General features: G+C 38.5%; 1 protein-coding gene across 2 annotated transcripts in view; it reads left to right on the top strand.

Annotated features, from left to right (window-relative positions):
* The window catches only part of MACROD2 (mono-ADP ribosylhydrolase 2), a 2,000,643-nt gene that overhangs the window by 1,964,621 nt on the left and 8,587 nt on the right, over nt 1-27,435 (top strand). For both annotated transcript variants that reach the window (XM_073792642.1, XM_033840110.2), the window contains 2 exons: nt 12,346-12,423; nt 15,483-15,547. In XM_073792642.1, the coding sequence (XP_073648743.1) occupies nt 12,346-12,423; nt 15,483-15,544 (140 nt within the window). In that variant the 3' untranslated portion in view covers nt 15,545-15,547. The remainder of the gene's footprint in view (nt 1-12,345; nt 12,424-15,482; nt 15,548-27,435) is intronic.

Below are 27,435 nucleotides of genomic sequence, written 5' to 3'. Positions count from 1 at the left end.
AGTTTTTATGGAACCTCCATACTGTTCTCAATAGTGGCCACACCAATTTACATTCCCACCAACAGTGTAGGAGGGTTCCCTTTTCTCCACACCCTCCCCAGCATTTACTGTTTGTAGATTTTTTGATGATGGCCATTCTGACCAGTGTGAGGTGATAACCTCATTGTAGTTTTGATTTGCATATCTCTAATAATTAGTGATGTTGAGCATCTTTTCATGTGCTTTTTGGCCATCTGTATATCTTCTTTGGAGAAACTTCTATTTAGGTCTTCTGCCCTTTTTTTTTTTTTTTTTTTTTTTTTTTTGCAGTATGCGGGCCTCTCACTGTTGTGGCCTCTCCCATTGTGGAGCACAGGCTCCAGACGCGCAGGCTCAGCGGCCATGGCTCACGGGCCCAGCCGCTTCACGGCATGTGGGATCCTCCCGGACTGGGGCACGAACCTGTGTCCCCTGCATCGGCAGGCGGACTCTCAACCACTGCGCCACCAGGGAAGCCCCTTCTGCCCATTTTTTGATTGAGTTGTTTGTTTTTTTGATATTGAGCTGCATGAGCTGTTTGTATACTTTGGAGATTAATCCCTTGTTGGTTGCTTCATTTGAAAATATTTTCTCCCATTCTGTGGGTCGTCTTTTTGTTTTGTTTATGGTTTCCTTTGCTGTACAAAAGCTTTTAAGTTTCATTAGGTCCCATTTGTTTATTGCTTTTATTTTCATTACTCTAGGAGGTGGATTGTAAAAAGATCTTGCTGCAATTTACACCAGAGGGTGTTTTGCCTATGTTTTCCTATAAGAGTTTTATAGTATCTGGTCTTACATTTAGGTCTTTACTCCATTTTGAGTTTATTTTTGTTCATGGTGTTAGAGAATGTTCTAATTTCATTCTTTTACATGTAGCTGTCCAGTTTTCCCAGCACCACTTATTGAAGAGACTGTCTTTTCTCCACTGTATATTCTTGCCTTCTTTGTCATAGATTACATGACCATGGTGCATGGGTTTATCTCTGGACTTTCTGTCCTGTTCCATTGAGCTATATCTGTTTTTGTGCCAGTACCATACTGTTTTGATTACTGTAGCTTTGTAATATAGTCTGAAGTCAGGGACCCTGATACCCCCAGCTCTGTTTTGCTTTCTCAAGTTTGCTTTGGCTATTCAAGGTCTTTTGTATTTCCTTAAAAACTGTAATTTTTTTCTTCTAATTCTATGAAAAATGCTATTAGTAATTAGATGGGGATTGCATTGAATCTGTAGATTACTTTGGATAATATTGTCATTTTGGCAATATTGATTCTTCCAATCCAAGAACATGGTATATCTCTCCATCTGTTTGTGTCATCTTTGATTTCTTTCATCAGTATCTTATAGTTTTCTGAGTACAGGTCTTTTGCCTCCTTAGGTAGGTTTATTCCTAGGTATTTTATCCTTTTGATGTGATAGTAGACGGGATTGTTTCCTTAATTTCTCTGTCTGATCTTCCAGTGTTAGTGTATAGTAATGCAAGAGATTTCTGTGTATTAATTTTGTAATTCATTGATGAGCTCTAGTAGTTTTCTGGTAGCATCTTTAGGATTTTCTATGTATAGTATCATGTCATCTACAAACAATGACAATTCTACTTCTTCTTTTCCAATTTGGATTCATTTTATTTCGTTTTCTTCTCTGATTGCTGTGGCTAGGACTTCCAAAACTATGTTGAAAAACTTCCAAAACTAAGTGGCAAGAGTGGACATCCTTGTCTTCTTCCTGATTTTAGAGGAAATACTTTCAGTTTTTCACCATTGAGAATAGTCATTCCTTTTTGACTTTGGAGAGGGAGCCAAGGGCATGTGTCTACAAGTGATGACCACCAGTAGGATGGTCAAGGAGCAGCTTTAGGATTGAGGTTCTTTGGGAGAAAATAGATTAGATGAGGGGCAGATGGCTTACAATTGTACTTTTGTCCCAAAGAAATAGGAACTAATTGTAAATCAAGTATACCCATCTGCTCAGGCTGCCATAAAAAAAATACCATAGACTGGGCGGCTTAAACAACAGAAGTCTATTTTCTCACAGCTCTGGAGGCTGAGAAGTCCAAATCAAGGTGCTGGCTGATTTGGTTTATGGCAGAATCTCTCTTCCTGGCCTATAGGTGGCCCCCTTCTCACTGTGTCCTCATATGGCAAAGGGAGAGAGAGAGAGCTCTCTTCTTATAAAGCCACAGTCCTATCAGATTAGGGCCTCACTATTGTGACCTCATTTAATTTTAATTACCTCCATGAAGGCCCTATTTCCAAATACAGTCACATTGCCACTTGGGGCTTCAACATATGAATCTTGTGGCAGGGGTATCGGGGGCAGGGTCACAAATATTTGGTCCATAACCTCAAGTCTGATCAGAACTATCCTTTGATAAATATTCCTAAAACCAGCTGTTGACAAAGGCCAAGTATGTGAGACACCTGGAGTGAATACCCCATCCCACAAATCAAAGGAGTCTGCACATCTGGTCTTGGGTTTAAGCTAGTGATGTGAAGTCACATTTCAAATCTCACTCACCCAAACATAATGATACGAAAGCAGATAAGTAAAACAAGCAAACGAACAACACAAATAAAAACAGTAATTAAAAGAACAAGCTGGGCTTTCCTGGTGGCGCAGCGGTTGAGAGTCCGCCTGCCGATGCAGGGGATGCGGGTTCTTGCCCCGGTCCGGGGGGATCCCACATGCTGTGGAGCAGCTGGGCCCGTGAGCCATGGCTGCTGAGCCTGCGCGTCCGGAGCCTGTGCTCCGCAACGGGAGAGGCCACAACAGTGAGAGGCCCGCTTACCGCAAAAAAAAAAAAGAACGAGCTGGTAGCCATGGCAAAAGGAAGGCGTGAGCCTGGTGTCACCCCCAACCTACTCCCTAGCTCGACCAGGCTCTGAAATAATCCTGAATAGGGTCTTACTAGCTACCATTTACTTTCCCAACTGGGAGAAGAGCAGGCCAGGGAAATTTCCACAAGTACATGAAGCCAGCCATGAACACCTTTATTCTGCCTTGCCCCAAAGAGACAGGAAAATAAGCTGTGATTCTCCATTTCAATATCTCTTGCTGGGAGGAAAATGGAAAAGGAAAGGCAGACCAATAACAAATTCCTGGATCTAATTACCTCTAGGGAAAAAAAACAATAGGAATTTCACCAAATAGAGGGCAAAAGGGAAAATAAATAAGGCAAGATCTTGGGGGTGAGCAGGAAGCAGAGGAGGAGGTGCTGGAAAGTCCCAGATGAAGCCCCCTTGAAAGAGGAGCCCCCTTCATTCCCTGAGGGGTCTGTGTAGGGTTTGCATAGGGTTTATCACCTTCTGCTTTGGAGGCTGAGAGAGAAAACAGCAAAGAGAATAGCGAAGCCCAAGCTGACTTTTTTGCTCTTAGAGCAAAAACGAGTTGCAAGGCTCACGTTGAATTGAAAAAAACTATCCAACCCCAAGGATAGCCCCCACTGTGACAGGCAACAGTACCGACAAAGTGGTGGCCTGGGCTGGGCATGGGACACACTTGCTGAGGAATCCAGCACAATGAATGTGGTTGACGCTGTGACCACTTTACCCCCCCCAAAGAAAACGCTTCCACAGACAATGTGCGAAAGGAGTAGCTTGCTAATGTGTGTGTCACATGCTCACCCTGTAGTAATGACCTTATTGACTTTTATGTAGTCTTCATAAATTAAGAAAATTAACCCTCTGTCAAACACGTTGCAGATATTTTCTCCTGGATTGCCTTCTTTTGATTTTCTTTAAGATACATTAAATCAATTTTACTACGCTTTCTTCTAAAATCTTTAGATATTGTTTTTTAAGTGACCTATATGGGAAAAGAATCTAAAAGAGGGTGAATATACGTTGCTGTGTGGTAGAAACTAACACAACATTTTAAAATCAACTATACTCCAATAAAATTTTTTTAAAAACTCAAAAAAAATTCAGTAAGAAAAAAATGAGCAATCAAATAGAAAAATTGGTAAAATATTAAAATCAATGACAGAAGAGAGGAAGGGAGGAAGGGAGGAAAGATATTAGGAAGGAAGTTAGGAAGGAAGGAAGGAGGAATCTCAACACCCTGCATGTTAAGAGGTAATAATAAAAGAAAAATACACTGTAGAACAGTATTATTCTCTGAGATTTATTAATCCAGCTAAGCCAGTCTTCTACTCCATTCAGTTCTTTTCATTAAGGTTTATACGTAGCACGGACTCGATATATATGCTGGCTGGCTGGATGAATGAATGAATAATACCAAAGAGGAGGAAAAATGTGATAAATTCTTGAATGATACGGAGAAGTGATTCAGCTAAGTTTTTATGCTTAAATATCCTTGATTAAGAGACATCAAGAAGTAGATATTAAATTTGTTTCTCTCAGCCAAAAAATATTAATCAAGCGTTTATTATAGTCAATCCTTATCTCTTTTGATCCTCAAATGTTGTGAGGGAGATATCATTACCTCCACGTATAAGTGACAAAACTGAGACTCTGAATGTGAACGAGACCTATCCAAGATCGCACAACTAGAGATGCCAGAGCTTGGATTTGAAACCAGCTGTGTCCAACTCCAGAGAGCTACACTCCATCCCCTTTCACTGATGTTGAGCTTCCCACGAAGGTGGCCAGAAATGGACAGTCCTGAGGTTCAGTGTCTGTCATGAGTAACAGAAAAGGGAGTTACAAAAAGCAAAACAAAGGCGTATTCAAAGGAGAGAAGGAATTTGTAGAGGCTGGACTTTTGGGTTGTTGCGTGTCATTTGTTGTAGAGAAGGTGGGTAGTAATCTCTGTTAAATGCTGTCTGGTCTATTTTGCCTCCCTTCACTTTGGATGAATTTTCCTAGGAGTAGTGTTTATCCTTTGCACCCTTACATATTATCACAAAACACCTGGATAAGAAACCTGGTTGCTACTGAAGCAGCTGCGTAAATGCATAAGCCCATGCCATTACCAAGGATTGGAATTTTTTTCTTGAGGTTAAATGTATTTAGTTTATCGCTGTTGGAACCACATCACTAAGAGGAGTCGCATCACTGACTTTTACAATCATTTTACATAGTGTTGGTGCCTTGATTGTAGAGAGCAGTTTGTGGGGAAGTATAACAATACAAAGACTCAACTTCTCTTCAAGTCCTGTCTTCTCACTGACACTCTGTTCTTGCTCCGTAAGTTGGTCTTTGATCTCCTTTAGTTTTACTTGCACTTGGATTCTACACCTAGAAAGCGAGCTTGGCACTCTAGGATAAAGTAAGGTCTAATGGAGCTCATCTCCCCTAACAATCAGTTGCTTAAAAAGAACATAAATTGATGTTTATGCATGTGGAATAATGGCTTTTCTCCATTTGAGCTTGGAAGTTAAATATATGTGACAAACGCCTTAAACTCTGCGACCAGTTTTCTTCCATTTTAGTACCACTGTGAAGGCAACAGAGTTTAGCCTGTTAAGGGACGTCTCATCTGTATACATCAACTTGGCATTTCTCAAAATTTCATACAGATACCATTTGTTGCCCTGAAACCACACTCCTTCTCGGATGGGGCTCCAACCCAGCCAAAAGTCAGACTGGAACTTGAACCCAGGATCCCTGACTAGGAGGGGACTCAAACGCATTGTCTTTTCATTGAAACCGCTCACCTGGTGTCAGGACTTACTGAAGCTCATGTTCCTTAGTCTCGATGATGCAGAAAGAATTCAGCGTGAGGCAAAGTGATAGGCAAAGAATGAGTTTATTAGCATAGGACACTTGTGAGAGATATAAGCGGGCAGGCAAGGGAGTGCAGCCCTGAGAACAAAGAGGGCTACATTTTTATAATCAGAGGGGAGGTGGGGGAAGACCACCTTCTCCCTCATTTTTGGGGAGATGTCAAGGTTTACATCATTAGTGCCTCCTTTGACCCTATGTGGTCTGACCGGGATTGTCATTGAGCTATTTTAATCATATGTATATTAGCAAAAGGGTGATGACATATACTAAAATATGGCAATTCATCTCAGGTTTCAGTATAATGTCCCCTTTCACCTAGTTCCTTTCCCCTTTCACTTATATTCGTGTCTTGACTACATGCAGAAATGCAACTCTTCAAGGACCATTTACTCCCTGACTTCATGTAACAAGATTCAGACCCCATATCTATTGTCTTGTATTTTTAACTATCAGGATTTGTGGCTTGAGAGTGCCTTGCACTTGAATGTGCTTGGTCTTCCTTCAAGGTAGTGTAGATTGTTGCTAGGTTACTAGATTCTTTTCTTGAGTGGTCATTAGCTTACAATAGTCTCCCAAACTCCCTTAAAATTCCCTCTGTCTTTAAACCCCTAGTGGGATTTTTCAACTAACTATTTAAGTATCCTACTCTATCCCTATCAGCTCTATAGATGATTTTAGGTGATATCAAAATTAACATATTTATTATTTATTCACACATATTTATTATCATGTGTGAAAAGAGTAGGCACAAATTAAGCTCACAGTTTTATAGCTGTGATTGCTATGGGACAAAATTAAGAAGCAGTGTTAGGCCTGAGTCAATTAAAAACATTATTAAGCATTAGTTGTCACCACAGTAATGCTGCGTAACAAGCCATCTTCAATTTCAGAGGCTTAGAACAACGATCATCCATTCTTTTGTTCAGAGAGGATCAACCACATCTAGTCTGGGCCAGGAAGGATGTCAGGCTGTGAGTTGAGTTCAGGTCTTATCCTCCTTAGATCAGCTGCTGCCTAAAGCATGTTCTTCTTGGGGCAAAAGGCAGGAGCACAAGAGGGCAAACCCCAACTGTACAAATGCATTTCAAGCCTCTGTTTGACTCACTTTTGCTAATATTCCATGAGCCAAAGCAAATTCCATGACCAAGCCCAATGTCAGGGAACAGTCAAGTCAACTCCTGTAGGGGTGGAAGACAGGAAGTGAGCCTTTTGAAACAATTGCCTAATCCATTACATTAATAATAAAGTTGGAACACAGATATGGCAAAAGTCAAGATGGTTCAAGAATGCTTGCTTTGGTTCAACACACTTTAATTCAATACAATTGAATCCAGACAGGCCCTGCTTTCTATAGCTGTCATGATACCTATGCAACTACACATTCTGAGAAATAATTATTTGTAATTCTATTTGTTGCATGGAGTTTGTCAACACAAATCTCAAAAGAAAAACTTGGAGAATCTTCTAACTTCTCTCCATGTTTATGTATTTTAAAATCTGGTTAATTGTATTCTATATGCATTTCAGTATCTTTTCTTTGTGATGAGACTTGCTTCATTTTATTATTTTTTATGTAATGCAACTAACCTACAAAAGGTTATCATAATCAAGGCTTTGAAGAGGACAGTTGAGGTTGGTAATTGAAAATGAAAATGGTACTGTCTGTCCCAGACTCTTTCTATTTCAGCATCTTTTATCTCCTGCTAGGAGCCCTGAAATGTACCTCATTTGTGTTCCAAGCAGCAGCAATCAAAATGAGGGAAGGACAGGCAAACTGAAATAAATAGGCTGTAGAGGCAATTTTTGTTTTGATCAGATTCTATTGTCTGTGTGAAATGGCATCATTTCTCTGGGGCACTGAGATGCATTGCCCAGCAGGGGAGAAACCGTTAGGATAGTAACAGTTCCACACACATCAGAGTAATAAGTATCTGTCGTTCTTCTCTCCCTCTTTCCAAATACACCACACACACACACACACACACACACTTGCACATGCATACACATATACACATGCATATTCACATAAGCACGCCATTGCACACATACATAGTCATATATTCATACCACATGCGCATGTATCATGCACACTCATGATATTAAATGAATAATGTCTACCAAACATACCATTAGGGTCTTGAAAAGCAGATCTAAGAGACCTCTGCTCAAGAACATGGCAATATATAGAGCTACAACTATGATTTCTCTTTTCATCTCTGTCATGGATCTCAAAACCTGCCATTACATCTCATGCTAATCTGTGCCAATATGGTGGCATAACCTGAGATTTCTCAAACAATGTACTATATTTTAAAATAATGAGGTTGAAAAGACAAAACGTAAGGCAAACAACTTAATATTTACTGTCTGAGTTTCCTTTTGGGTTTTGCTTTCTTCAACTTCTTTTTTCCTCTCTCGCCCAGCTCTTAAAAGTGTTTTGTATGCTCCTTCATTTTCATTGAGCATTATTATATTGACTAGCATCCTGTCTATTAGCTAGAAAGTTCTCTGAGATGTCAGAGCGGTATCTCTATAGTAATATCACCAGGGTTATTACCATTGAGAGTAATGACTTTGAAAGAGATTTCCTGGAAGAATCAGCTACAGGTACCCTAGATCCCATCACAAACAATGACGCCAAGGAGAAAGTCAAAGAAGTACTGATTAAATCGTGTTAGGTCAATTAACTTTCCTTCCATAGTAATCATGTTATGAAATATAACAATTATGTTGTATTTTAATAAGTTCTGATGGTGTCCAAGGAGTTAGAACATTTTATAGTTATTTTTATAGTGAAAAAGCTGAGGCTTTTAAATACTGTGAGATTTGGTAAAAGTCATTGAAGAAATTAAGTGACCAGCCAGGATATTCTCTTTTATGACATGTCTGTGTCTTGCCCATTTTCTGTTGGGTTCCTTGTCTTTTCTATGTTATATTGTTTTCTTTATGTATTAGTACAAGAGTCCTTTGTAAGTGAGATACATATTATATATATGTGTGTTTGTGTGTATATATACATATATATATATATATATATATGTACACACACACAAATGGCAAATATCTTCTACTCTGGTTTACTTTGCACTCTCTTAATGGTGTGTTTCGATAAAATAATGATGCTAATTTAAATGTTTTCCATATTATTAGTCTTTTGCCTAATGGTCAGTGCTTTGTAACTGTGTAAGAAATTTTTGCCTCATGATATAAAGGTCTTTTTCCATGTTACCTTTCAAATTTAGTTCTATAAGCTACCTGGAATTTATATTTTCATATAGTGAAAATTCTTCAGTGTAGGTCTACTGTTTTTCCCCCTGAACAAATTCTGTTTTTTCCCTGAAATTTTTTTATTTCAAATTGGAAGTTTGAAAGAAGATTTTGCTAGGTATGAAATTTTACGTTAGTGATATTTTCTTTAAGTGCTTTGAAGATATCATTACATTGTCTCTGGATTCCATGATTTTTATTGAGATGTCATCTATAATTCCTATTGTTGCTATTTTGAAGTTAATGGGTCTTTACTCCTAAATATATATTTTTTCTTTAACCTTGATTTTCTGCAAGTTTACACTGATTGGCCTGAATAAGATTTGCATTGCATTAATTTTGCTTGGGTATCATAATACTCTTAAAGCAATAGCTTGATATTTTCCATTCAGTTTGGGAAATTATCAGCCATTATCTTTTAAAATACTGCTTTTGCCCCATTACTTATAGGATACACCCTATCTCATATGTCTTTTCATCTGTATTTTATCTTTATATTTTCTAACTTAGCTTTCAGTTTGTAAATTCCTTCTTCAGCTGTGTCTAATTGCCACCAAATCCACCTATTGAATTCTAAACTTCATTATATAATTTTCAGTTCTAGAATTTACATCTGACTTTTTTTTAGCGTCTAGTCCAGTTAACTTCTTTGCCATGGGAATTCTCCCTCTTGTCACCCAATTCTTAAACACAGTAACCATATTTTAAAGTTGTATCTACAAATAGATCTCTAACATGTCTCTATATATTGTCTTATTGTCTTGGTTTTCAGTGATCCATTCTTGTTCCTCAGGAATGACCGGTAATTTTTTATTGAATGCTAGACACTATGTGCGAAAAATTGTAGAGATAACTTGAGCCTCTGGGTGGCCTTATCTTCTTCCAGAGAGGATTTATTTTTGTTTCTGAAAGGCTGGTAGGATTGAGTAGAGCACTGAAATCGAATCAGAGATTAAATTGATTAAAAGTAGGCCTTCAATTTTTTTTAAGAACTGGTCTATTTCAAGTTCATTGCCCCCCAAGTATAACCCACAGAAAACTCAAGGTACTTATCAGCGCACCTCTTCTTTGGTGGGCCCTGACCTGTAAGTTTTTCCTCTCTCCCCCCAAATCTCATTAAAAAACATCTGAAGGCTCTGTTAAACTTCTTTGTATGTGGAATGTCAGGTTCACCATTTTTCACCTCCTCCAGCTTCTGCTGCATTAATGGCTCTCTAGTGCCTTAATTTCCTCAAATAATCTGTTCAATGTTTCTAGCTGTTCTTGGTGGGAGTGTTATTCTACAGTATGATAGTCTACTTTAGGCAGAAATCCCCTTCTCTAGTTGTGGTGTGCAGGCTTCTCATTGCACTGGCTTCTTTTGTTGTGGAGCACGGGCTCTAGGCGTGCAGGCTTTAGTAGTGGCTTGTGGACTCTAGAGCGCAGGCTCAGTAGTTGTGGCACACGGGCTTAGTTGCTCCGTGGCATGTGGGATCTTCCCAGACCAGGGCTTGAACCTGTGTCCCCTGCATTAGCAGGCAGCTTCTTAAACGCTGCACCACCAGAGAAGCCCTCTCTCTCAGTGTAATCTTAACTTGCATTTTTTTTCGTTAGTAGCAAAGTGAATCACATTTTCACACAACTACAGGCCATTCTTATTTTTTAATTAACTTTCTGTTAGATTTCTTGCTCAATTTTCTATCCAATTGTCAATCTTGTTTATGTTTAGAAGTACTTTATTACCCTTTGTCTATGAAAAAAGGTATAAATAATTTTCCTCAACTGGTAATATTTCTTTTTTTAAACACTTCTTATGGTAGCTTTTCCACCCATAAGTTTGTGTTTATATAAAGTCAAATAGTTCCATTTTTTCTAACTACTTCTGTTTTGAGGCATACTAACTTCCTGCTCCCAAGCTTAGACAACTCCATCAGTAGTTTCTTCTGTAATTGTGTCTGTAAGGAACGTGTTGATGAGCAATTGGAAAATGGTCTATTTTCTAGAATTGACAGAGTGACAAAAGATATGACATGGTTAAGTCCAGCTGGAAGTTTCAAGTTTTGTTTCCGTTTTCCCAACCTAAAAGAACTCATGGGCACAGTCACTTTCATGTTGTTCTTGTAGGACTTGGGTATCCACGAGTCATGTTTCCTTATGTTATCCCCTTCCTGACTTTTCTCATCCACTGTCATGTCATCAACAATATAACATTATTCTACATGGACATCTCCCAAATTCCCACATGTCTAATTCTCAGTTTTCTTCCTCAGCATTAGACGCAAAACTTGTTTGGCATCTCCACTTAAATGACCCTCTTCACCTCCCTTCACTTTGTTTGTTTTATATATTGTCAAGTACTGACCTTCCATCCACCCAGGCTCAAAGATTAGTCACCTTACTTCTTGATTCTCAGCTTCAGTAAATCATTACCAAGAGTACAAGTTAAAGGTATCTTTCTTTGAAGAGATTATACACTGGATCTTTCCTAGCCTTGCTTCACCCTAACAGAGAGGTCAAATTGAACCTACTCTGGACTCAATAGGCATTCATGTAATGAAACTGAATTTAATCTTTTGTTTAAGTTATGGACTCGTCTAGTACTTTCTATCTTTGTATTTTCAAATGCCCTGGCTCTTCAAGCTGTGAAAACATAATAGATATTTAACTAAGAAGTAAGAGATTATTGTCCTTTTGACTATCTGTAAATTTTCTCACAATAAGAAATATGGATGTTAACTAGATTATAGTGATCATTTTTTCTATATGTACAAATATTGGATCAAGAAAAACAGTCTCCTTACAACTACATTTAGGCATGTTATATAGCTTCAGCCACAGCAAGTGATGACAAGCCTTATGAAACTGTAAATAGAGAACAATTACAACAGAAATTAACTAAAGATGGGATTCTCAACGATCCAAAATGGCGGCATCTGAGGTCTTCTAGGGGAGCAACTGAGCCATTCATTTGTGTTTAAACTTCACTGCCAGGAGAATGAATCTTTCAGCTTTCAGGCATGCCTGAGGCAAAACAGGTTTTCTTTTTTCATTCTCTTCCAAGTTTAAGCTACATAAACTCACACACAAATTTCCCCAAATTCAAATTGTGGGTTCTGATTAAACCAAGTTTTGCCGCTTTCATGCTACCAGCTTTCTAATTTGAGACATTGTGCATGTATGTATGTGATTATCTCACAAATTAGAGAGAATTTAGAATATGACAGCACTAAAGTATTCAAGCAACTCAACCTACTACTTGCTCCTTTAAGCTTTTCTGCAAAAGAAGTTCAATCCCAGGAGTATTTTTAAACTTAAGAGGGCAATGGAGGGTGACAGAACAATTGGCAGTCAGGCTGTTCTAATTCTCTATTAATCAAGGACTATCTTCTTTTTCAGCGCAAGGCGAGGACACACCTAGAGTTCCTGTGAAAAGCGAAGGCTCTGGTGACACAGAAAATTCTACAAGTCCTGATGGTAAGTTTCTGAGCTATTTGAGTCACACAAACTACAAATCTGGCACATTTTCTCTGTGTAATCTAGGATTAAGAGAGCTGTCTATTCTATGAGTCAACGTATTCAGTTTCAACAAGGTAAAGTTCAAAAACCATTTTCTACTGGGAACTAACAAAATTGGCAGCCTTTTGAAAAAAACAGCATGTGCCTCAGTTGAATCTTACTTCCCAACACCAAGGAAACAGTGGGTCATTCCAAGGCTAAACTGAAGTCTAGCGGGTGAACCTTATGGAAACACTCAGCAAACACTCAGCATTCAGAGGAGCCCTGGCTTGAGTTTGGGCTAAGGTTATTCTTGGACCCTCATCACTTCACCTCACTGTATCACACATCAGATGGCTTGGCCAAAAACACAGTGAGTCTTTAAAAGTACTTTATAAATAAATTTACAAAAACCTTTTTTTAGTCACATCTTTCTTACTTTGAAGGCATCTAGAAATTGTGAGCCTCAGGAATATTATAGCCTTGCCCCTGCACAATGATACTGGAAACCCTTTGAAATATCATCATTTAGAAAAACAACTATTTGAGCACACATGATTTCTAAATATTTAATTCCACTTGCCCACAGAGCTTAAGAGAACCAGAATTATTGTTCAGTGATCAACTGTTTATATATATATATTGTTGTTTGGGTTATTTTAGCCAGGAAAACAAAGCCAATTACTTTGAGTTGATAATGATCTTGGGAAAATTTCAGCCACTGGTAGAAGTTACTTGGTGGTTTTAAATGGTTTCCTATACCATGCATTCCACCCTGCTACAAGGCTTGCCCTCACCTAATTGCCTCCCTTAATTATAAGCCCTTCTGTACCAACTGATTTTTTAATTAAGTACTTTTTAAATTTTTTTAAAAAATTTATACAATTTTTTAAAGGTCACTTTCCATTTACAGTTATTACAAAATATTGGCTATATTCCCCATGTTCTACAATACATCTTTAAGCCTATCATACACCCAAAAAAACTGATTTTTTTTTAAACCCCTGGGCATGCTTTATCTAGGGGAATAATATTGTCAAACCCCAGATTCATTCCATTAAAAGCCACCCCATGTTGGTGATGCTCGGTTGAATGAAACCTTCCCCAGCCTTGTTGTGACACTATAGGCACGGTTCTTAACTAGTTCTCTGCAAAGCATGTTCCAAAGAATACGAGGTCCATGCAATGCTCAATGAATAAAAGGGAGATAAATGTGGGAAATCTTGGAGATTTGCCATGCACATTCCAGGCTCTCCAAAGTCTCAGCTGTAAAGAAACTTCTTAACATCATTTAACATTGCTTTTCCCAAACTTATTTGATCATGAAATGCTTTTCATACTAACACTTATTAGGTTTTGGAACTAGGGACCCGTGGGTTGGAGGAAGGAACAGAAAAGGAACACTCACCCATATTTTTGTAGACCAGGATAGAAAGTGCATACATAATTCTTTTTTTAGAGGTACACTTCCTATAACTGGCCAGTTTATACCTGGGGTAAAGAATGGGCTCACACATCATTAGAAACCAAGGCTAGTTTGCAGGAGGAACAAAGAGACCTCCTTGAGAGAGAGTTGGGTGGGCTGCCATCCAATGTCATTCCCTCTTTCAAGTCTCTTTGGAATGTGAGATCCAGCACCTGCCACTGTTTTTCTTGAACATGAAAACTTGATTAAAGTAAAAGAGATTTCGGGCTTCCCTGGTGGCGCAGTGGTTGAGAGTCTGCCTGCTGATGCAGGGGACACGGGTTCGTGCCCCGGTCCGCGAAGATCCCACATGCCGCGGAGCGGCTGGGCCCGTGAGCCATGGCCGCTGAGCCTGCGCATCTGGAGCCTGTGCTCCGCAACGGGAGAGGCCACAACAGTGAGAGGCCCGCGTACCGCAAAAAAAAAAAAAAAGTAAAATAGATTTGGATTGTTGCTTTTGTTCCAACAAATGAAGACTATCCAAATGAGAACAAACAGAGGTTACTTATTCAGAGCTACCAAAGCATGGGTGTCACGCAGCCATCATCGCTTGTGTTTGGCCAGCTCAAAGGCAGGGAGGGAAGTGGGGAACTTCTAACAAGAGGGAAGACTTCAGGCATCCTTGATTGGAGGTTGCTGGTAAGGGGAAGCTGCACTTGGGCTAACTAGAAGTGGCTGATTGGTTTGGGAACATATTTGGCTTTCCCTGGCTGGTCCTGTGTTGGGAGCATGGAGTAAAATACAGGGAAGCTGGCAGTCACTGACCAAGTCCTGACCATTCTGAGCTGCTTGCTCCAAAGGTTTGAAGTCAGAATTCTACTGTTATGTTTGGCCTAGCCATTGTTCATCTGTATAAGTCTTGCAGTTTATAATATGGGCTTTGATGCTTTAAAAATACCAATCTAATTAAACCTACTGACCCTTGAAATTTTCCAGTGTCTGCTATGCCTGCTCTGGGCTCCTGGACAATGGTAGTAATGAATTCTGTGTGCTATTTGTATGCAAATGCTTACATAGAACACACGGTAGAGTAAAAGCACACGTTCTATCATTGCTGTGCGATCTGGTTAGTTGTTTTGCTTTTCTATTTCATGGTGTCCACTGCCAGTGCACCCACTGGCAAGTTTACAGTGTCAGTTCTGAATTTCAAAATTGAAGACCTGGCAAACCAAGCAGGCCTACTGGCATTGCTGTTTTAGAGGAAGCTGCTTACCTCTCTGCACGTCGATGCTCTGGTTTGCTTTGTTTCCTCTTTATTTTCATAGACATCTATTAAGACCTTTGAATTTACCTAAGGATGGTAATAAATACACACAAAATATCAACCCAAAAATCTGGTATGAAATGACAACTCAGCTCCTACAGTTTAGTAAAGAAGCAACTCTGCCCTCCCCGTTCCCCCACCAGTAAAAATCTATAAGAGTGGCCCCCAAATCTTGAATGAATGAAAACAAACTGAAAGAAGTATAAGCTAGGAAATCAGGAATGTAACAATTCACAGGCCATTTTAATATGTTTAAGAGATTTGGGTTTAACAAATCTTTAACCTTTTTGTTTTCCTTTCTGGTTCCAGTTGAAATGAATAATCAGGTTGACAGTGTAAATGACCCAACAGAGAGTCAGCAAGAAGATTAATAGGTAAGTTGCCTCTGTTACAAGATTTTCAATTGATTAAATGGGCCAGCCATAGAAACTGTTTGTAAGAGGCATGTTGGATTCCCCTCAGTTCTCTCCAGTCCCATGGATAGAACTTTTAAACGTTTAAAAGTTTAGCTGCAGACTAAACTTTTAAAATATTTATACCAAATAACATATTGTAAGAAACTTAACCATCTTTAAAGGAAAAAGATAAGCTACAGCATATCCAGATCATGCAATACCCTGGTTTTCTGAGCTTTGATAACAAGAAAAAAAATTTTCCATGCATCTCACCTCCTGGCTTCCTGGCGTGATCAAATTATTTCAGCAACCCCAAGCTGATTCTGAAGCATTGCTTTTCCAGAAGTTACCTGCTGAGTTGTTTAGTATATCTGTTTTTAAGCCTAACACTAAACTTTGCCCTGGAGACTGGGAAAGGAATTTGAGTGTATTGGGGCTGATAGAAGCCTGCCTTATGTCCCGTCCTCTCACACCACTACCTGTGGACCTGCACCTCTACACCAAGGTTTGTTGAGTTGAAGGAGCCTCATGGAATTCCACGGGAACATAAATGGGGCCAGATGATTACGAGTTTTTCCAGACCAACATTCTAAATCACTCAGCCGAGTCTGAAGTATATCTAGAACAATGAGTGGTCTGTAACACTTTTTTGTATCTTGAGGGCTGGAGAGAAGAATTAAAGAAAAGAAGCCAGCCTAGCTATTCTGATTCCTAGCTTAAAATACTAAGCTGTGAAAAAAACACTATGCGATAAATGAATTGTGCATCATCCAGGGCAAGACACAAATACGTTGATACAGTTGCCTCTGTCGACTGAAAAAAAAAAGCACAACCTAAAAGTTGAGAATTATGTTTTATTTGGTGGACCTTCTGAGGACTTCAAGCCTAGGATAGCTCGTCAGGACTGCTCTGAAGAGGTAAGCGGGGAAGCAGGAACTATAGGAGTTTTACAACAAAGACCAGGTAGTTGGAACATGAAAAGATGACTGTTAATTAAAGAAAACCAGATAGCTCAAGTTAATGAATTTAGCCCTTTTCTACTTATGGGAAGATGCAAGAATCTGGGCTCTTTGGAATCATTCCTTTGATGTGCAGCTCAGCTATCTGGGGCCAATATCCTGTTCTTTCCCATCCTGAGTCCCCTCGGGGTGCACCATTAGGGGTGGCTGCAGTGGCTGACGACTTACCATGGAGCGACAGAATATGACAGGCAATATTTTTCATTCACAGTGCTTCCCCATGGTCATAAATTGGACCAGCATTTGGAAGCAAAAATACACAAATTATTATGATTAGTATAACTAGTAGTAATCTGGTTGCAATAAACCATCAAGTCCACAGGAGAGCTAGCTGGAGAAGCCAAATACTAGAAGGATCAGGTAAAGAGAAAAAGATAAATGTTTCATCTTTGTCTACAAAGGTATACTTTATCAACATGTAGGTCATAGCAGAAGAGAAAAGATTTTTTTCTGGAAAAAAAACTTAGAAGTATATTTCAGCAAGTGATAAAATTATAAATTATATTTATCAGTTAATTAATTCCTGATGAGGTCCTGAGCCAAGATGGTGGAGTAGAAGGACGTGCTCTCACTCCCTCTTGCGAGAACACCAGAATCACAACTAGCTGCTGGACAATCATTGACAGGAAGACACTGGAACTCACCAAAAAAGATACCCCACATCCAAAGACAAAGGAGAAGCCACAATGAGACGGTGGGAGAGGCGCAATCACAGTAAAATCAAATCCCATAACTGCTGGGTGGGTGACTCACAGACTGGAGAACACTTCTTATACCAGAAGTCCACCCACTGGAGTGAAGGTTCTGAGCCCTGTGTCAGGCTTCCCAACCTGGGGGTCCGGCAACAGGAGGAGGAATTCCTAGAGAATCAGACTTTGAAGGCTAGCGGGATTTGATTGCGGGACTCTGACAGGACTGGGGGAAACAGAGACTCCACTCTTGGAGGGCACACACAAAGTAGTGTGTGCATCAGGACCCAGAGGAAGGAGCAGTGACCCCACAGGAGATTGAACCAGACCTATCTGCTAGTGTTGGAGGGTCTCCTGCAGAGGCAGGGGGTGGCTGTGGCTCACTGTGGGGAAAAGACACTGGCAGCAGAAGTTCTGGGAAGTACTCCTTGGCATGAGCCCTCCCAGAGTCTGTCATTGGCCCCACCAAAGAGCCCAGGTAGGTTCAAGTGTTGCGTTGCCTCAGGCCAAACAACCAACAGGGAGGGAACCAAGCCCCACCCATCAGCAGTCAAGCAGAATAAAGTTTTACTGAGCTCTGCCCACCACCAGTCCCTCCCATCAGGAAACTTGCACAAGCCTCTTAGCCTCATCCACCAGAGGGCAGAGAGAAGAAGCAAGAAGAACTACAATCCTGCAGCATGTGGAACAAAAACCACATTTACAGAAAGATAGACAAGATGAAAAGGCAGAGGGCTATATACCAGATGAAGGAACAAGATAGAACCCCAGAAAAACAATGAAATGAAGTGGAGAGAGGCAACCTTCCAGTAAAAGAATTCAGAATAATGATAGTGAAGATGATCCAGGACCTCAGAAAAACAATGGAGGCAAAGCTGGAGATGCAAGAAATGTTTAACAAAGACCTAGAAGAATTAAAGGACAAACAGAGATGAACAATACAATAACTGAAATGAAAACTACACTACAAGGAATCAGTAGCAGAATAACTGAGGCAGAAGAACAGATAAGTGACCTGGAAGACAGAATGGTGGAATTCACTGCTGTGGAACAGAATAAAGAAGAAAAGAATGAAAAGAAATGAGACAGCCTAAGAGACCTCTCGGACAACATTAAACGCAACAACATTCGCATTATAGGGGTCCCAGAAGGAGAAGAGAGCGAGAAAGGAACCGAGAAAATATTTGCAAAGATTATATTCAAAAACTTCCCTAACGTGGGAAAGGAAATAGCCATGAGAGTCCCATACAGGATAAAACCAAGAAGAAACACACTGAGACACATAGTAATCAAACGGGCAAAAATTAAAGACAAAGAAAAATTATTGAGAGCAGCAAGGGAAAAACGACAAATAACATACAAGGGAACTCCCACAAGGTTAACAGCTGATTTCTCAGCAGAAACTCTACAAGCCAGAAGGGAGTGGCACGATATATTTAAAGTGATGAAAGGGTAGAACCTACAAGCAAGATTACTCTACCCAGCAAGGATCTCATTCAGATTCGATGGAGAAAGCAAAAGCTTTACAGACAAGCAAAAGCTAAGAGAATTCAGCACCACCAAACCAGCTCTACAACAAATGCTAAAGGAACTTTTCTGAGTGGGAAACACAAGAGAAGAAAAGGACCTACAAAAACAAACCCAAAACAATTAAGAAAATGTTAATAGGAACATACATATTGATAATTACCTTAAACGTGAATGGATTAAATGCTCCAACCAAAAGACACAGGCTTGCTGAATGGATATAAACACAAGACCCATATATATGCTGCCTACAAGAGACCCACTTCAGACCTAGGGATACATACAGACTGAAAGTGAGGGGATGGAAAAAGATATTCCATGCCAATAGAAATCAAAAGAAAACTGGAGTAGCAATACTCATATCAGATAAAATAGACTTTAAAATAAAGAATGTTACAAGAGACAAGGAAGGACAGTATATAATGATGAGATCAATCCACGAAGAAGATATAACAATTATAAATATATATGCACCCAACATAGGAGCACCTCAATACATAAGGCAACTGCTAACAGCTATAAAAGAGGAAATCAGCAGTAACACAATAAGAGTGGGGGACTTCAACACCTCACTTACACGTATGGACAGATCATCCAAAATGAAAATAAATAAGGAAACAGAAGCTTTAAATGACACAATAGACCAGATAGATTCAATTGATATTTATAGGACATTCCATCCAAAAACAGCAGATTACACTTTCTTCTCAAGTGTGCATGGAACATTCTCCAGGATAGATCACATCTTGGGTCACAAATCAAGCCTCAGTATATTTAAGAAAATTGAAATCATATCAAGCATCTTTTCTGGCCACAACACTATGAGATTAGAAATGAATTACAGGGAAAAAAAACGTAAAAAGCACAAACAAATGGAGGCTGAACAATACGTTACTAAATAACCAAGAGATCACTAAAAAAAAGAGGAAATAAAAAAATACAGAGACAAATGACAATGAAAACATGACAATCCAAAACCCATGGGATGCAGCAAAAGCAGTTCTAAGAGGGAAGTTTATAGCTATACAAGCCTACCTCAAGAAACAGGAAAAATCTCAAACAATCTAACCTTACACCTAAAGGAGCTAGAAAAAGAACAAACAAAACCCAAAGTTAGCAGAAGGAAAAAAATCATAAAGATCAGAGCAGAAATAAATGAAATAGAAACAATAGCAAAGATCAATAAAACTAAAATCTGGTTCTTTGAGAAGATAAACAAAATTTATAAACCATTAGCCAGACTCATCAAGAAAAAGCGGGAGAGAAATCAATAAAATTAGAAATGGAAAAGGAGAAGTTACTGCAGAAATACAAAGCATCCTGAGAGACTACTACAAGCAACTCTATGCCAATAAAATGGACAACCTGGAAGAAATGGACAAATTCTTAGAAAGGTATAACCTTCCAAGACTGAACCAGCAAGAAACAGAAAATATGAACAGACCAATCACAAGTAATGAAATTGAAACTGGGATTAAAAAGGTTCCAAGGAACAAAAGTCCAGGACCAGATGGCTTCACAGGTGAATTCTATCAAACATTTAGAGAAGAGCTAACACCCATCCTTCTTAACTCTTCCAAAAAATTGCAGAGGAAGGAACACTCCCAAACTCATTCTATGAGGCCACCATCACTCTGATACCAAAACCAGACATAGATACTACAAAAAAAAATTACAGACCAATATCACTGATGAATATAGATGCAAAAATCCTCAACAAAATACTAGCAAACAGAATCCAGCAACACATTGAAAGGATCATACAGCATGATCAAGTGGGATTTATCCCAGGGACGCAAGGATTCTTCAACATACACAAATAAATCAATGTGATACACCATATTAACAAGTTGAAGAATAAAAACCATATGATCATCTCAATAGATGCAGAGAAAGCATTTGACAAAATTCAACACCCATTTATCATACAAACTCTCCAGAAAGTGGGCATAGAGGGTACCTACCTCAACATAATAAAGGCCATATAAGACAAACCCACAGCAAACATCATTCTCAATTGTGAAAAACTGAAAGCATTTCCTCTAAGATCAGGAACAAGACAAGGATGTCCACTCTCACCACTATTATTCAGCATAGTTTTGGAAGTCGTAGCCATGGCAAGCAGAGAAGAAAAAGAAATAAAAGGAATACAAATTGGAAAAGAAGAAGTAAAACTGTCACTGTTTGCAGATGACATGATTCTGTACATAGAGAATCCTAAAGATGCCACAGAAAACTACTAGAGCTAATCAATGAATTTGGTAAAGTTGCAGGATACAAAATTAATGCACAGAAATCTCTTGCATTCCTATACACTAATAATGAAGAATCTGAAAGAGAAATTAAGGAAACACTCCCATTTACCATTGCAACAAAAACAGTAAAATACCTAGGAATAAACCTACCTAGGGAGACAAAAGACCTGTATGCAGAAAACTCTAAGACACTGCTGAAAGAAATTAAAGATGATACCAACAGATGGAGAGATATACTATGTTCTTGGATTGGAAGAATCAACATTGTGCAAATGACTATACTACCCAAAGCAATCTACAGATTCAATGCAATCCCTATCAAATTACCAATGGCATTTTTTACGGAACTAGAACAAAAAATCTTAAAATTTGTATGGAGACACAAAAGACCCTGAATAGCCAAAGCAGTCTGGAGGGAAAATAACAGAGATGGAGGAATCAGACTCCTTGACTTCAGACTATACTACAAAGCTACAGTAATGAAGACAATATGGTACTGGCACAAAAACGAAACATAGATCAATGGAACAAGATAGAAAGCCAGAGATAAACCCATGCACCTGTGGTCAACTCATCTATGACAAAGGAGGCAAGGATATACAGTGGAGAAAAGACAATCTCTTCAATAAGTGGTGCTGGGAAAACTGGACAGCTACATGTAAAAGAATGAAATTAGAACACTCCCTAACACCATACACAAAAATAAACTCAAAATGGATTAGAGATCTAAATGTAAGACCAGACACTATAAAATTCTTAGAGGAAAACACAGGAAGAACACTCTTTGACATAAATCACAGCAAGGTCTTTTTTGACCCATCTCCTAGAGTAATGGAAATAAAAACAAAAATAAACAAATGGGACCTAATGAAACTTCCAAGCTTTTGCACAGCAAAGGAAACCATAAACAAGACAAAAAGACAACCCTCAGAATGGGAGAAAATATTTGCAAGTGAATCAACGGACAAAGGATTAATCTCCAAAATATATAAACAGCTCATGCAGCTCAATATTAAAAAAACAACCCGATCCAAAAATGGGCAGAAGACCTAAATAGACATTTCTCCAAAGAAGACATACAGATGGCCAAGAAGCACATGAAAAGCTGCTCAACATCACTAATTATTAGAGAAATGCAAATCAGAACTACAGTGAGGTATCACCTCACACCAGTTAGAATGGGCATCATCAGAAAATCTACAAACAACAAATGCTGGTGAGGGTGTGGAGGAAAGGGAACACTCTTGCACTGTTGGTGGGAATGTAAATTGATACAGCCACTGTGGAGAACAGTATGGAGGTTCCTTAAAAAACTAAAAATAGAATTACCATATGATCCAGCAATCCCACTACTAGGCATATACCCAGAAAAAACTATATTTCAAAAAGACACATGCACCCCAATGTTCATTGCAGCACTATTTACCATAGCCAGGTCATGGAAGCAACCTAAATGCCCATCGACAGATGAATGGTTAAAGAAGATGTGGTACATATATACAATGGAATATTACTCAGCCATAGGAAGGAATGAAATTGGGTCATTTGTTGAGCCGTGGATGGACCTAGAGACTGTCACACAGAGTGAAGTAAGTTAGAAAGAGAAAAACAAATATCGTATATTAATGCATATATGTGGAACCTAGAAAAATGGTACAGATGAACCAGTTTGCAGGGCAGAAATTGAGACACAGATGTAGAGAACAAGTGTATGGACACCAAAGGGGGAAAGCTGCAGGGGGTGGGGGTGTGACAAATTGTGCAATTGGGATTGACATGTATACACTGATGTGTATGAAATTGATGACTAATAAGAACCTGCTGTATAAAAAAAAAAAGAACGAAAACAGCCAAGACAATTTTGAAGAGGAAGAAGATGTGGTAGTGATAAGGTGTGGAGACTTATTTATGCAGTAACAAGACTTTTAAAATAAAACTAGTGTAATGTTGTCATGGGAGTGGGCAAGTACTGTATGTCAGTGTAATAGTTCAGAGTGCTCAAGAAATGACCCACATATAATGAGAACTTGGTGTTATTATAAGTTGGCATTATATTGATCAATCAATATATTGTAGTAGATAATTTTGTATGAAAAAAATCAACTTAATTCTATATCTAGGACTCTTCTTGGAGTTTCAGAGTCATACTCAATGTATCCCAAACTGAACTGATTGTAACTTGTCAAACTATTCCTTTTGTATTCTGTGTATCACTAGCAAAGAAATTTGAGAGATAGTAATATTAATGCCTGATGAGCTGGATGAAGTCTTCAGGTTTTCCATTAGAGTTTTGTAATTTCTTGTGCAGTTCAGCAGTATGATCTAAAAGTTATCAGAAACTTATATTTGTTAAAAATCCTTCCTATGAATTTTCTTGCAGTTCATTTTATAAAATTATCAGAGTAAAACAATGATTGTCTATAAACAACAAGACTTAAAATGACATGGTTAAAGATATGATTACAATGCAATTGACAAGAAACTCGGATATTTCTGTGACATAACAACATTTTTAAGATAATAACTAGAATTATGACTGATAACATTATACCAGGGCATATCAGATTTTTAGGAATTTCATATACGTTTTGGGATATCTATACTAATGACATTTATCCATAAAATATAACCTAAGGTTCATCTCTAATTACTTGACAATGTTTCTCAAGTAATTTAACTTACCATAGGCCCAATCAGTTTGATATTCTTCTCTGAGATTCCTTAGGGGCCCTCTGAAGCATTTCAAAGTTAGCTGGAGGTCAAAAGTTTTAAAACACTTGGTCAAATAGGATGACAGCTTGTTCACTTAACCAAAGTGACAAAAGATTTCAAAAGTAAATACAGGTCACTTAAAGGCACAGGAGCTCACACAATCTGCTAGCAAAGCAGCACTTCAAGAAAACTTTGTTTTCTTAACAGAGAGAGAAAGTGAAACTCCAGTCTTGTACCAGCTTACTTTTAACAAGAAAATCCATCCATCTACTTAATTAATTCAGCCAATCCTGACCATGAACAAAACTCTATTCTCAGGGTTCCTTTTCCACCCCTTTCTGTATGCATATTATTTTGCCCCTTAATTTTCCCCACATCTAGAAACAACCAGCTCTAGGACAAAATTACTTTCTTTTCCCTTAACAAAATGCAATTCCATTTTTCATACCTTCTTTTGTTCACAACACACATCTTACTTTCCTACTGAAATGGTTCCTTTATTATTTCTATTAGCTTTAATTACATGCTTAGAATCCTCAACTCTTAAAAACCTTAATTTCTAGTGAAAACTAAGAAGTAAGCAATTATGAACTGTCTTCTACATTAGCACTCTATATGGCAAACATAAATACCAATAATAATTTCTAAAAACATGTGCTTTCTTATAAAAATATGCCAGTGTGGCATCAAACATTTATTAATACTTCTAAACACCTTTAGTTACTCTCTAAAGGGAAGCCAAGGTTCAGTCATTTTTTCAGTATCTTATTTTATTTGGGAATGACCTAGCTATTCAACAAACTCTCATCCTTTAACTTAATTTAGCACAATTCTAAAGTTTCAAGTTACCAGATATTTGGAGAGATTATTTTCAAGTAGACATTCCTAAAACATAATTATTTCTAAAGAGTTCACCCCAAAACTCTTATTTAATCTCCTTATAAGAATTTCATCATACCAAGTTAATTTTTTGTTGTTGTTGACAAACTGTGTAACAGAAATAACATGCATTGACCTTCAGTAAGCCTAGGTACAATAAACCAGCAAGCTTAAGCTAGCTTTAATACCACATGTTAATTTAATATTGAACACTTTCTAGATCATGTGAACCTGAAATTCATGCTGGGTAGTTTCTTTCATATTTAGAAATATTTAGTTTGTAAGCACTTACTTTTAAGTCAATTAAATAGAGCTCTTTTATAAGTTTAATTTTGATATTTTCCAGAGGTAGACACATCTCATATGTATAACATGTACACAGACGTATAACCAGACAAAACTGGAGATGTCATAGCCTCACTTTAAAAATTTAGTTATGAATTAAAGAATACAATATAAGCTTACTACTTTATAAAGAACAACTGGAATAAATTAAAGTTGCTTGTTCAGATGATTAAGGCTTTACTATTTATGGAAAAGGCTTTCAGATTTGTATTTATTCTTGATAAACCCTTAAGGAGGCTAGGAATTAGATTTTGGCTGAGAGAGCCTTCCCAGCAGTTTTGAAACTGAGCAGGACTCGTGGGGCCTTCCTGGGTACAAATCCTTTCCATGTCCCCCATTTCTTATTTGTAGGAAATAAGCTTCATTCAGCCTCCCTTGACCCTTTCCCTTTGTTATAAAGGGCAGATTCAAACAGCTGCTCATCGGGGAAGTGAGGCAATGCAGAAACAAAGGAGGAGCAGTCAAGAAACAATAGTGCAGAGATTAAAGCAGGATTCTGCTTCCTCCTTCAAGGGATATACATAACAATACCTTTGAGTTTCTTCTGCAGGAACTAAGGCCCCCACCCAGGTGGAAGATGGTAATTTCAGGCTGAGCACAAGATTCCTGGAGCACCGCCCTGTTACCTCACCACCAACCAATTGGAAGAAAGTCACACACCCTGTAGCCCTCACCCCACATTTTGCCTATTAAAAACTTCTCCACAAAAACCATTGGGGAGTTCAGAGTTTTTGGGCATGAGCCACCCATTTTCCTTGCTTGGCCCTGCAATAAACCTCTCTGCTCCAAACTCTGACGTTTTTGTTTGTTTGGCCTCACTGTGTGCCAGGTTCACAAACTTGCATTCAGTAACAGTTGGAGTTTAAAAGGGCCACTTTTGCCCCTTTTTTGCTTTTGGTTTCCAATTCTAGTTGGTTGAGCTGATTAGGTTCAGTCTCAGGTCATTGTGGGCTGTATTTACATTTCTGATTTGTAGAGATTTAATGCAAGGCAAAGACAGTTGCTTTTAATTCCCCAAAGAACTGGTCACCTAAATGATATTAAAAAGTTGATTTGCCCAGCTATATTTAATTTAATTTGCTTTTCAGTGAGAATATTGCCAATTGAACTGAAATTTAAGAGTTCTATGTTCTAGGACTTTAGGGTTTAATTTATCATGCCTTTAAAAACTTGCATAAGACCTTCAACAAGGCCCTCTTTCTGAGTGCGCAAGTTAAAACCCAGAGCAAAATCACTAATTTTATTATTATTAGCCCTTGAATATTAGTTCTCAGTTTTTACTTTATAAAGTTCAGGTAGCCTTATTGGTTTCCGTTAGTATGTTTAATTAATATTTCCTGAGAGGCAGATCTATATGCCCTGTCTTATAATACCAAGCAGGGGAAGCATTCCCCAGTGAAACATGTCTATCCCACAATATAATTAAGCAAAGGTTCACAAGCTGATTTTTCTTTTTTTTTTTAAACTAACCATTAGATATATTTTCCACCCTTTAATTTCCTTCTTTTTTAATAAGTACCAATAAAACCGCTGTTTATAATGAGAGCATTCTAAAAATTTACCAATTCAGAAGTCCAATTTAAAGGAACCATCATCTGGCCATTAATGAGCTATATCTTAATAGTGACTCAAACCAATAAGATACAAGAGGCTTCCCCAGAAGAAATGCAAAAGATGCCACCTAAACAAGATCCAGAAAGTTTACTCTTCAAAGTAGTTTAAGAAAGTAAAGGCCTTCGTTGTACAAGCTAATGCACCAAAGGTATAGATGGCAAAAAGCCCCTGAGAGTTCGCATAGCCAGAAAAAAAAAGACGGCTCAGGACCGCAGTCTATCCAATTGGATGACAAATGTATACCATATGTGTACCTTTTGGTTGTTAGAGACCACACACACACACACACACACACACACACACACACACACACAAATGCCTAAAGAAGAACAGGTAGAACATTTACATTTCAAAGACAGAGGAAGAGAAATGCAAGTTACCCCTAGAAGGGCTTTTGTTTCTTTAAGGTCAGAATTCTGAAAAGATGTGTTTTTTTTTAATCAAGCAGGCTTAACTGAATATGCAATAAAAGAGCCCCATTCTTAGTCATTATCAGAGCACGATATTCCCAGGTAAATCAGTCAGTTTTGTAGGTATATAAACCTGGCTAGGGTATTAGTTGGAGGCTCATAATCTGTTGTTCCTTTTGCTTTTTGTTTTGAAAGGTTTATTCCCCATTCAGAGGTTGGTTTGTCAAAATAAAATCACTAGCGATGACCGTGTGGTGGGCAATGTGCCGCTTGTGAGCTGAACTCCTCTAGGTTTTGCCCCAGAGCTGTTTCAGCTTCTCTTACATGTCTTAGGTTTTCCCTCTAGTGGTATAAGACCACCACAGTGCTCAGATGGTGGAATGGCCAGTTCTTATTCGTGTCCCCAGCAGAGCAAGC

The sequence above is a fragment of the Tursiops truncatus genome, chromosome 15, assembly GCF_011762595.2.
Source record: "Tursiops truncatus isolate mTurTru1 chromosome 15, mTurTru1.mat.Y, whole genome shotgun sequence".
Lineage (NCBI taxonomy): Eukaryota > Metazoa > Chordata > Mammalia > Artiodactyla > Delphinidae > Tursiops > Tursiops truncatus.
Note: the sequence above shows the minus strand (reverse complement) of the source record. Positions and strands in the feature narration are given on the sequence as shown.